This window comes from Euwallacea fornicatus, chromosome 2 (genome assembly GCF_040115645.1).
Source record: "Euwallacea fornicatus isolate EFF26 chromosome 2, ASM4011564v1, whole genome shotgun sequence".
Classification (NCBI taxonomy): domain Eukaryota; kingdom Metazoa; phylum Arthropoda; class Insecta; order Coleoptera; family Curculionidae; genus Euwallacea; species Euwallacea fornicatus.
This window is the reverse complement of record NC_089542.1, coordinates 2166392-2178398: the sequence shown is the minus strand read 5'-3', so window position 1 is coordinate 2178398 and position 12007 is coordinate 2166392. Positions and strand designations below refer to the sequence as shown.

Sequence of the window (12007 nt, the reverse complement as noted above, 5' to 3'; positions counted from 1 at the left end):
TCGCGACTCAGCTCTTTCTGCGATCTGCAGTTAGCGATGCAGCTGTACATTCCCGAGGGTTGTTCGCCTCCCTTGTCCTCTCACACAAAGTTCGCATCGTTAAACGGAAGAGGGGAAGTTTTGCAGTCGAATGAAATTTCTAGGATTTAAGTCGTTGAGAATTTTTAAACGAGTAAACGCTTTCGAAACGAGATAAGTTTGGCGTTATTGCTGTGGATCGAGTTTGTTCCAGACAAATGTTGGGTGTGTTATCCTCCAGAATTACTCGAGTCGATAAAACTCGAGTTAATTGAAGTTTTCCTTCTGACCTTTTCGAATTGCGCCGACTAAGTTCATGTTTATGTTAATAATTTCTAGAAAAAATTACACCCGTAATCAGAGACGTACGAGACTCGAATATAAAGTTATGATTTTTCTGTTCGAATTTGAATATTTTAAGGATTCCTTACGTTTGAATGTTTCACGCGACGGCAGTTAATAGGGAAATTAGGAAATTTAGGAAAACTACTATTAGCGTATTCAGCGGCGCGTGTGGGCCATTTAGAGCGAGGAGAATCATTTGAGTGCAAAGTTCCAAACAAAGTCGCATAGACTCAGATCGAGTTATCTCGGAGGCCTTTTGGGAGTTCTTCCTCGAATCTAGAGAATTCTCATTGTAATGCCCTCTTTTAGGGTTAAAACCAGTGTTCTTTTTTCAGCGGAGATGGAGAGACCAGCTCTATAACGGAAGGGTTGCGCTCGGCCCTTGCCCGACTGCGACAAAGATCAACCCCCGCAAGCCAAACCTCCCCGTTGCACCACCCCCGGCCCAACGTAAGTATCCATTTTTCATCCCCTAATTCATAGGATTTATCGTCAGAAATAACTCGCTACATCATCGTTCTGACAACGACAACATTCGGGGCTAATTGAAATTTCGCAATAACCCGACGGGATAACGAGATGGAAAACAAGCGTCTTTACGGGGGTTTCTTTTGGGGGCGAATTAGCTTAATTTGCGGCTAATTGCCGAGTTGGGGGTGACTGAGCCGCGAAGGGAAATTTCCCAGAAACAAAAGGCCAACTTCTATGTTTATGAAGTTGGATTAAGGGGGAAGTTACTTCGTCCTCGATTTTGCTTAAAAAAATTACTTGCAATCTCGGAAATGACCCATTTAAGGTAAAGTTTTTACCGTCGCGAAGAGCTTCATGATTTCGCTACTGTTACCCCGTGATTGAAAAACTTCCCGATACCATGGGGTGCTGGCGGTGCTCTTCAAATCGTTGGCTTTTGAATTATTTATTATTTTAGTTCTTTTATATTATTTTTATTATATATATTTATTTTAAAAAGTCAGAGGCGTGCATAATGCACATTTTAATCTAATATAGAGACTATATAGGTCCTGAAAACGATTAATACCACAGTTGGAATTTCAGGAAATTAAAATTTTTTGCCTTGATTTTTGGGTGCCACATCGGCCCTTGCCATTAGTTACGCAGTATTAGAATAAACCACAGGCGTATAAAATAGTTTTTCTCAAGGGTTGAAAAAAATTAAATAATAAATAATTATTTTACAATTAAACATTAAATAAATTCTCCCTATTCCTAACTCATTCTTTTTAGATCTTCCTCCTGCTGCTCTTGACTCCTTTCTCTCACGCCTTTTTTACACGTGCCACCACCCGCTCCGCCATCTTCCTTCCACTATCAATTGCTCCATGCACCGTTGCAAAATTAACCGAATTCGTAGCCTCCCCCGCGAATAGCAACACCGGAACCCCTTCCTCATTCCTAATCACTTCCCCCAGATCCAACCTCCCTCTTCTTGAATCCCCCCTCACTGACTCATATGAATAGGCACCCAGAAAATTCTCGTTGTTCCGCCATTGGGATCTAACGAATTTCTTCGGGAGGGTCAGTTTAGGGAATGAGGGCTTGAAACAATAGGTGACAATAAAATTCAAACCTCTTAGAACCTCCTCAGGCGTTAAATCTTCAATTCTAGGAGATTCTTTTCCTACAAACCATGACATGAGGACTTTAGGGTTGCCTTGTACTGGGGTTAAAGCTGTGAAAGACTGAGTCCAAGTGAGGTTATTTTTTGAGACCAGAAGGGCATGCTCGGGACTGAAGAAGCAGCTGAAGATCTTTGGGTCATCTTCATGCCACCATATGTTTTCAAAAAGGAGGGCAATTTTGGTGATTGTTCCATAGCCGATGGCTTCAAATGCTGATTGGTACTCTATAGGTAGAGGTGGATGGAACATGGTTTTGTAATGTTTTTTGAGAACTCCTAATGAGGGGGTGAAAATTACTTGATTTGCTGAAAGATTTGTGCCATTTTGCAGGGTGAGATTGATGGAGCTTCCATTGTTCCAGTGGGAGATTTTTTCAACCTTACTTTGCAGCCTCACATCAATTTTCAGGTGATTTTCTTGATACTTTCGCATTAATAAATCCAGAATGGTTCTGTATCCTCCAGAAGAGAAGGAAAGCATTTGATCTCCTGGATACTCTTCATAATCAGAATTGAGGCTCAGTTCGGATAAATCCAGGCAGCTCTCAGAGGCACATTTATAGTTCCCCAACCATGGGTAGGATTGGTTTAACAGCTGCAGCTCCTCCAATTCCGCGCTTTTCAACAATGCTTTAAATAACTTATCTAAACATTCTTTAGCTCTATCTGTTTCCTTACAGGAATCCCCCTCTCGATTATTTTCTCCTTTTTTATGCACGATTGAGTGAGTCAGATTCAATAATTTCTCCTGGAAACTATGATCTACAGCTAATCCATTTGCACTGTAGTGAAGCTGAAATCCTGGGGCGTGAGAGTCTAGCAACTTTAGTGGAGCTGCGAGTTCATACACCCTGTTCCCAGCCTCCCCATGGCAGAACTCAGCTCCCAGATCCACTACTCCATCCCCGAAGGGGACGGTGTTAATCCTCCCCCCGATACGGTTCTCTGCTTCTAACACTATAACATCATTAACTCCACGGTCCACCAGATAGGCAGCTGCAGCTATTCCGGCTGCGCCGGCGCCGATCACTATCACCGAACACTGGCAAGTGTTCAAGCACAAAATTATTAGAAAAAAACTTAGAAAATTCGTCATTTTTCTCTGCTAATGCTGCAGTTTGGATTACCGAGTCTAGATTCCATTAAGCATGAAAACACTTCAATGAAAACATAATTCGCCATGAATAACCATTTCGACCGTTATTAATCAATTCAAGCTGTTTCCTGTGTTTTGTAATGCTGTTCCTATTGTAGAGGGATTAATCTGTTGTATAATACGTGTTTGTGCAGGGTCGGACTTAGAAATAATTTATAATTCAGATTGCCAGGAAAATGGAGCAAATTTGCACGGATCAACCTCCTGGAATACGTTACCGAGAAACGTAATTATATTAAAAAGGGGTATTGAGGGGTTATCGTTAATGGTTTAAAAATTTAGGGGAGTTTTTCAAGATAGCCACAGATTAGAGTCCTCTAGATTTTCCGTGCTCGTATTTGGCGCACATGAGGTTTTAATCAGATCTAGCGAGTGAAAGTGCAGAGAAGGGATCATTTTCCGAAGTGGTGGATATCTGGAATTTTCTAGACAATTTTGGAAATATAGCTGAAGTTAGGTGGAAGGGTCGATTTTTCAAAATGGCGGATGGATAGGATTACCTAGATAATTCTGAAAATGGTCTTGTCTTCGAGACATGAAAATTTTGTTTAGTGAGAGCCGTCACAGCGTCAGGTCTGACGCCCTTACGCTGTGATATAGTTCGAAAGAAGACGGTTGATTTTTGAGAACGGCGGAAGGGCAGAATTTTCTAGAAACTTCTGAATGAAGGAGTTCTGGAAATGAAAAAAATTTCTTCTGTACTTCTCCAGATTTTTCGAAAATTTTCTTTGATGCTCCCGGAATGAACTTTTCTATTAACTAGCTTTGCCAGGAGGCTCAGTTTGAAACGAATTATACTACCCAAGAAGAAAGTTGATTCAGAGATTGCAGATTTTTCATTATTCTTCCGAGGATACCACAGCACAATGTTCTTAACGTTTCCGGAATGAGTCTCAATTCGATGACGCTCTCCAGGAAATATCTAAAATCGTTTCATGATCAAACTCAAAATTCGCAATATTTCAGACTCCCAAACTGCACATCCTCATCATTTACAAAGCAACTAAACCCTTTAGAACACACGTTTTAACTCCTGAAAACACCGGAAAACTCGTCAAACGGAATATTGATTTGGAATTAGCGTTGTAAAGTTGCCCATTAAATCCGGTTGGTCAGTTTTCCATAGGGCATCGCCACAGGTCAAAACATTCATAGTTCAATAAATACCAGCGCATGTGTATTGATTTCCAACTCCATTGATACCTATACAATCCGGAAATCCTTCCCACACTCCTCATAAGTTTGAAAATCCATCATTATCACGGAAATGGTTCAAATTTGGATTAAAAATAATCTCGAATAGGTCACAGTTGGAATTTCCAGACTTTGTTAATTTGGTACATAAACCCGCAAACAGCTCGCAACCTCGATTCTCAGTGCTTCCAGCTTCGATTTTCAGGGTGATGTGGGTGTGTCATATATGCCCAAAACCATCAGCATGGAGGGTTCCGGAAAGCTGTAGAAGAAAAGTGTTTTAAATTTTATTCCTCTGGATTTCGTTCCCACGTGGAAGTCCTTAATGAGCAATGTTTACTCTCAAAACATGTAGAAGAGGTAAACTAGCTCAAAGGTACTTTCGAGGTACCCCTGTCATCACATAACCAATTAATCAATTGCTTACATCAAACCGCCCTCCTGCTTGTCAATAAACCTCCAGAACAAGAACCAGAATCTTCTCCCTCGCCGCACTTATATCTGGAATTTCCACGGAGTGTGGCGTTCGAGAACGAAGGGCGTTTCTTGAATTGTCAGTAATGCGTGAACGCAGTTTATGTGCAAATCATTAGAGATCGGACGCACATGATTATACTTTTCCTCCCCTACGATGTCATTGAGGTCTTCAATCAGACACGCCATTTTATCGGGATATTACACCACTGGGCAAATTTTGCTCTGAGTTCTTAAGGGGAAGCAAGTAAGCCAAAAGCAGGAATTTTCCAGAGAATAAGCTATAAAACTCAGACAATAACATTTTCATATCATAAAACGCTGCTTATCTGCTGGAGATTTTCCATAGGGAATTGCCATGACTTTTAATATGGTTTCTGCTTCAAAATATCGGTCCCAGTAGTTCCCCTGATTTCCTCATTAGACGTGAAAATTATATGGGCCCTCGGGGGTCATTTGGATATCCATAGTGTCTTATGAATTACTTAATAATAACGAGTTCTGATAAAACAAACACTGATAACACTGACCGCTGGCGAGTCAAGGTTTGGTGTCTTGTTTTTATTATTTAATCAATAAAAGATAATTACTATTTGTATTTCTGTTTATTGCTCCAATACAATTATTTTGTAGGAATACTCAGTCAGAAAATGATTAATGAATCTAAGAAAATGTCCTCAATGGATATTTCTTCAGAATCTTCCACCACTTCTCTAATCGACTCCTCTCAGGAATATCCTGCTTCATCTCCAATTTCTCACCAATATCCATGACAGTCATGTGTCTTTCGTCTTTGACCCTCGCCCAGGAGGGGCTCCGGGACTCTTTCGAAAGAACAGGTTTTCCATTTGTAGCAAAATTGGTCCACAAATCCACAAACTTCCTCATTGATTTGTCCTCAATACTTCCAGGAGTGATTGGAGGGGTTAAGGAGGAGTGAAAGAGGTATCCCAATTCATCTGAATGGCCTACTCCTGGAAATTGATGTTGGATAAAATGAAAATGGATTTTCCAAGTTTTACCAGGCTCCAAAGTTTTATTAAGAAGAATCTTCAACTGGTTTAGGCCAGTGTTTAGGGATATTCGGTATAGGTAGATTGGAAGCGTTGATGTCTTCAAATGAAGCTTCAGAGACTCAAATATCCCCATCAGGAAGAATGAGTCTGTCATGGGCTGAAGAGAGTTTGATCACAGTCAAAGTTATAGAACAACTTTACATACCTCATAACTGGTTTTCAATGCTTCAGGAGGATACAACTTCCCCAGGGCCTCAATAATCTCCCTCCAAGAGTCACTGTTCTTTACCACCCCTAGGTTAACCGGAATAATCTGCTCCAATTCTAAATCTGGAACTTCCACCCCCATTTTTCTCGCCACCACCTTATCCAAGTCCAAAAGCATCCCCTCATCTTGGGTGTACCCCATCATAATGGGAACTTCATTGTAGCCCCCCTCTTCGATTATATCCACTGGATTTTTATCCAAGAAAGCTGTAGGGTTAGGAATTTCTACTACTGCAGAAAAGGGCCTTCTATCTGCTGGATAAGGCGACTACATGGTTGTTCATTAGAAATCCATTTTTTTCCTAGATAAAATCTTACATCATAAATCTTCTCCTGAGCTTCGAAAATCTCTCTAAAAACCATAGCTTTCAGCCTTTCAAGTGCTTCTTTTTGATTCTTAGCGTTGGGAACAAGCTCCACGCCCTTATTCTTTGACCCCCAAAACCAAGGGTTCAAAACACAGCCGCTCTGCAAAATCGCCTTATGAAACAACCCCTTGGAAGCCTTGGAGAGGATATGCGCATGCACTGAAGAGCCTCCTGCACTATTGCCGAAGATTGTGATATTGTCGGGATCCCCTCCAAAGTTCCTGATATTGTTACGCACCCATTTGAGGGCGAGAACTTGGTCTTTAAGACCCATGTTGCCAAATACCCCCAAAGAGGGATCGTCAAAGCTGAGGAAACCTTTGCATCTTCATTATTTCATAGTTGCTCTATTACTAAACCTACCAAGAGCTCCTAGACGATAATTGAAGGTTACTAGGACAATATCTTTTAACAGAAGGAAATCTGGACCGTATATATGAGGCCTGCTGGACCCCACAGTCAAACCTCCTCCGTGAATGAAAACCATCGTGGGTTTGAGGGTGGAAGTGACTTGCAACGGCTAAATTAGGGATTAAATACATTGAGGCTGGGAGTTTTTGCTCACGCGTTTGGTGTAAACATTCAGGTAAAGGCAATCTTCTGATCCCGTGATGTAGCTGTCGAAGTCGTCCCTGGAAATGCAGGACTCAGCCACTTTAGTAGCGTTTCTGATCCCTAACCATGGCTCAGGTGGCTCCGGAGGCTACGAAAGTCCTATTTTAAAGTTTATACCTAGATATCATTGAGGAAGGGAGAAGGTGGGGGACCTTAGAGGAATTCGAGTTCTGGTAACATCGTTATCTTTCCAAGTAGATGAAGCTAGTTTCCTCCGGCAGCGTCCTCTATAGTGTCTAGCTTCACATCGTAGGTACTGAACATCTCAAAGTATCGACCTCGAAGTTTTCAGTTGACTTCAGGCACTGTAATGGGCGCTGCAGTATCTCAGTATCGAATACGTCGATTCATCTGAACTTTCACGTTTTAATTGGTGGAAATGACTTTATAAAAAGTGTCCGATTGCTCGTTCATCAAAAATATCACCCGTAGATGGTGACGCATTGAAAATCGGCCAAACTGATTTTCAATCCAATACCTACCTTGAACCTTCTCTCTTCCACTGGAGGCTTCGCGTAAGGGATCCCGAAAAACTCGTAAATCTCTTCACCATCGAAATTTCTCCCAATTCTCCCTCTGATCTGTCCACCTGAGATGGTCACCAACGGAGCAGAATTGCTGGTCATTTTAGTATTAAACGTTACGTAGTTTTTTTTTTACTAAAATAAAGGTTTTTTGTTCGAAGGGATTAAAGCTACTTACGACGACGCCGGGGAGATTACTCCGATCACTGCCGCAATCGCTAGTGAAATAGTGAAATAATGCATTGAATTCTTATTTAGAAACCTCACTTAAAGTTTCGAGACACATTTGTTAAAACAGAAAGTAAATGCGACTGCTTCAAAGCGAAAATTGTCGGCTGTTGGGAACTAAAACTCGTTTTAACGAGATTAGATCTAGCTTTAGCCTTGACCGTTGCAACACCATCGTTGACTTTTAAATCAATTATTCCTTTCCTCAGTTGAATAATTTATAAACAAATAGTTCTCTAGAAATCGAATCAAGTAAGCAACAAAATCAGCACATTAACAATTACTCTATTTCATCGAAACCATTATAAAATAACATCTTTTTAAGCCTGTCGTTACTCAAATTTGGTGAATGGCCACTCCTTCAGCAACTCCCACCACACATCCAAGCGACTCTTCTCTGGAATATCCTTCATTTGCAGCTCGGACCCGATATCCAGCACCTTTATGTTATTTTCACTTTTAGTAGCTTCCCAATTCACCCCCAACTTCGTTCCTAAGGGAGTTGGATACCCAAATATAGCGAAATTGGTCCACAACTGAACGAACCTCCTCATGGACTTGTCCTCTAGACTTCCCGGGATTATTCTGGGGGTTATGGTCGTGTTGAAGATGTAGCCGAGTTCGTCGGTGTGAGCCGCTCCTAAGGGTTAGAATGTAAGGGAAATCAGGGAATTATGTGGGAGTGTTACCTGGGTTTTGGAGCCATCCTAAGAGGAGCTTCAGCTGGTTCAATTGGGCGTCTAGAGACATTCTGTAGATGAAGATAGGATGGGCTAGGGTTTTGAGGTGCAGCCTCACAGCTTCGATCAAAGATACCAAGACAACGCTGTCTGTCACCGGCTAAATTTTTTTATGGGATGTATTTTTGATTTAGTTCCTAGAGCCATCTGTAGCGGTTTTTTAGATATCTCAACGTTTCTGAGAGTATTTTCTGAAGGGTGTTTTTTTAATGCAGCTAACGATTACTGTTCTTAGAATCGAAAACTCGATTTTTTCCACTTATCATTAGCTTTATTCGCAACTAACTAAATACTTATTAACTTTTTGTAAACGGTTTTCGAGATATTCAACGTTAACTTTCTAATACGCTCAGTAGGACTAATACTTACATTATAACGCTCCGCATAGGGTTTTCCTTTGTAGAGCCCCTTCAAAGCCTCCATAATCTTCCTGCTATCCGCACTGTTAGGTGCCACACCCATGTTATACGGAATGATCAGCTCCAAATCTGCATCCGTGAGGTTGACCCCAATGCGCGAAACAGCTCCAGGGACCAAATCATAAAGCATCCCTTCAGTGTCGGTATACCCTAACATAATTGGTACCTGGTTGTACACTCCACTCTTGATGATATCTACTGGGTTAAAGGGAATGATTGCCGAAGGGTTGGGGTATTCCATCACTGCGCAGAAGGGGCGCTTATCTCGTGGGTATGGAGACTAGGAAGGGTTTAATTTTGAGTAAAAGTGTGTTTTATTAGTAGAAAAAGGCTTACGTCCACAACTTGAACCTGCGCAGCATAAATTTCTTGCGCAGTCAGCCCTCTCAAAACGTCCAAAGCCTCTCTGTCACTGCTAACATTCCTCCCAGCCTTACTAGCCACCTCGATGGCGTTATTCTTGGTGCCCCAAAAGTCCGAAGTGAGGGCGGTGCCGCTCTGCAAAATAGCCTTATGGAAGAGCCCCTTCGAGGCTGCTGAAAGCACGTGAATATGTGCAGAAGACGCCCCTGCACTGTTTCCAAATATGGTCACATTATCCGGATCCCCATTAAACTTCTTAATGTTCCTTTGCACCCACTTGAGAGCGAGGACTTGGTCCTTGAGACCAAGATTGCCGGGTAGGTTTAAGGTCTCATCATCGAAACTCAGGAAGCCTGCAAGTGGGTTTGATGAAAAGGGAGGGGTGACGAGGTTCGGATGTACCCAAAACTCCTAGGCGGTAGTTAAATGTGACCAAGACTACATCTTTGAGGAGGAGGAATTCTGGCCCGAGAACTCCGGGAGTACTGCTGCCCATAGTAAGACCTCCTCCGTAGATGTAGACCATGACCGGTTTCAGTTTAGAGCAGCTTTTGCTGTGGCTGGGAAGCTGCCAGTTTACAAGACAATTTAACCGTTATTTATGCATTATTTATGTGTACTCACACTTTTGGTATAAACGTTTAGGTAGAGGCAATCCTCGGAACCTACGATGTTGGTGGAAAAGTTGTCTATGGAAATGCAGGTGTCCCCGGGTTTATTGGCATTGCGCACCCCTGTCCAGGAGTCCCCGGGTTGGGGTAGCTGTAAATTTACGACTAAGAATATAAAGTTTCTATGCTTTTCCACAGTCCATATACCTGGAACCTCAGGTCGCCCACCGGGGGTTTCGCATATGGAATACCCAAGAATTTGTAAATGGTCTCCCCGTCAAAGTTATTTCCTGTAATTCCCTTAAGCTTCCCTTGGTCAGTGTTCACCAACAAATTTTGATGTCCAAGCAAAAAATACCCACTGCAACCATACAAATTCTCAACCTGAGTACCAAAAAACCCGAGTTACTTACTGAGAGGATAACACACTGCATACCATCACCACAATTAAGGGTAGTTTTACTCCCGCCATCTTCAGTTCTACCGATTCTTCGTCAGAATGGAAAATTATTCCGTGCAATGGACGATTATGTAGTGTATAAATAGGAAATTCCAGGAGCCTTAATGCGAATTACGGCTTTTCTGCGAACTATTGTTGTTGTTGTTGCGGCACGTAGGTAACATGAATATCAAACAAGAGATTAGTCGAGTGCAAAACAAGCGATAAGCTACTTAAATGGCGAAATTTGAGGTCAATATTGTCGGGTCTGCGGGGAATTTTCCCAAAAGACATGCGGACATTTGTTGTGGGTGGGTCAATGACGTAATAATAATTAGATTGTGAAACAGGTATTGGCGAAGAACTGCTCACAGCCGCCGGCTCGTAGGGCTTATAGCACCTGTTTTGGTTACCAAAGATGGCGACCAACTTGTGCCTCCATCTGGCGGCGAAATACTGCTTTATTTACCAATAGTTGTGTGATTGAAAAGATGCCAACATCTGCCGGGCTTAGTCAATTTGTGGGCCCTACAGACTTGTTTCGGTAATCAAAGATGGCCTCTTAACTTCCTCCATCTTTCTGAAAGAAAAAAAAATCGACCGCCATCTTGTGGGAAATATTAACGTTCTTTGAGCGGGGGAAGATGGCGGCTCTTCGTTTTCAGATAATTACAAGCTTTAATCGAATATTTCTCATTGCGCCTCGCGCGAAAACTTCGTTAGCAAATTTTCCATAATTTTAATCATCCGCAGTTTCAATAGTTCTATTTCTAATCATTCCGTCAGCATTTCCACATTTCCTTTTTATCTTCAGGCATCCCACATAAATTTATTCAAAAGAGGAAATTGGCTTACTTCAACCATAAGATATCTGATTCGCAATGGTGCAATCCTTTCTCAGGTCAATCAGCCAAATTTATCGCTTTCCATAAAGTTTCCTGAAACTGGAAACTCGTCCATCGCTTATATCAATAAGCTGAGTTTCTAGATTTATAAGTTCCTGTTTGAGGCGCAAGCTTCAGTTTCAGTTACGACCATAATCCTGACGCTTCAGTACTTCTGTCAGCTGCATTCGGGGACGAAAGGGTTGATTGGGGGTGAGCGGTTAAACATAATATATCAGATTAGTAATCATCGGAGCATGTGTAATCGACAGATTATACATGCTCCGATTAGTGTATCTCACCTTCTACTCATGTGGTAATGGTTTAGTTTCTGGATAATTTTACTCAAAAATGTGCGATGTCGTGCTACTGAGTTCTCAGCACGATCGCAGCTCCAAGGGTTCCTAACAGCCAGTACAGTTTTTGCTTAATAGGGAGCGAAAACAGCGGCGTAACGGGTGGCAATAACGAGGTTTCTTTTATTTAAATATTTGGAAAGCAACTGCTTTAAGATTAATAATTGCACGTCCCTGGGTTTATTGGAAGTCAGCGAAATTACTGATATGCGAAATGTCTACTTCCTGAGTTTTAATACAGTGGCATACCAAGGATACATTAGGGATTAATTCAAGCCTCTCTCAGAATTATCTACATTATTGGATTGAAAATTGTATTTAAATGCTCGACCCAGCTTCCTGCAGAAAGTC

The 12007-nt window shown here is 41.7% G+C and overlaps 3 protein-coding genes across 6 annotated transcripts in view; 1 reads left to right on the top strand and 2 right to left on the bottom strand.

Moving 5' to 3' along the window:
* The window catches only part of LOC136348855 (uncharacterized), a 62092-nt gene that overhangs the window by 11071 nt on the left and 39014 nt on the right, over window positions 1–12007 (top strand). For all 4 annotated transcript variants that reach the window (XM_066300034.1, XM_066300042.1, XM_066300027.1 and 1 more), the window contains exon 2: window positions 699–813. The gene's annotated coding sequence lies outside the window, so the exon portion shown is untranslated. The remainder of the gene's footprint in view (window positions 1–698; window positions 814–12007) is intronic.
* On the bottom strand, window positions 1264–3212 carry LOC136348887 (peroxisomal N(1)-acetyl-spermine/spermidine oxidase-like). Its single transcript, XM_066300066.1, has one exon. It carries the CDS (start codon window positions 3096–3098, stop codon window positions 1641–1643), a length of 1458 nt encoding a protein of 485 aa, XP_066156163.1. The 5' UTR covers window positions 3099–3212; the 3' UTR covers window positions 1264–1640.
* Window positions 5413–10598, bottom strand: LOC136348190 (uncharacterized). Its single transcript, XM_066298822.1, is given in 15 exon segments — window positions 5413–5800; window positions 5849–5999; window positions 6048–6377; window positions 6428–6795; window positions 6841–7180; window positions 7575–7743; window positions 7795–7834; window positions 8179–8484; window positions 8534–8684; window positions 8954–9283; window positions 9340–9719; window positions 9769–9934; window positions 9991–10128; window positions 10185–10338; window positions 10391–10598. Coding segments are annotated over 15 exon segments (3393 nt in total). The 5' UTR covers window positions 10450–10598; the 3' UTR covers window positions 5413–5489.

Bases quoted from the DNA above. Each gene is read 5' to 3' on its own strand.
- LOC136348887 (XM_066300066.1), bottom strand. From the start codon at position 3,098: ATGACGAATTTTCTAAGTTTTTTTCTAATAATTTTGTGCTTGAACACT.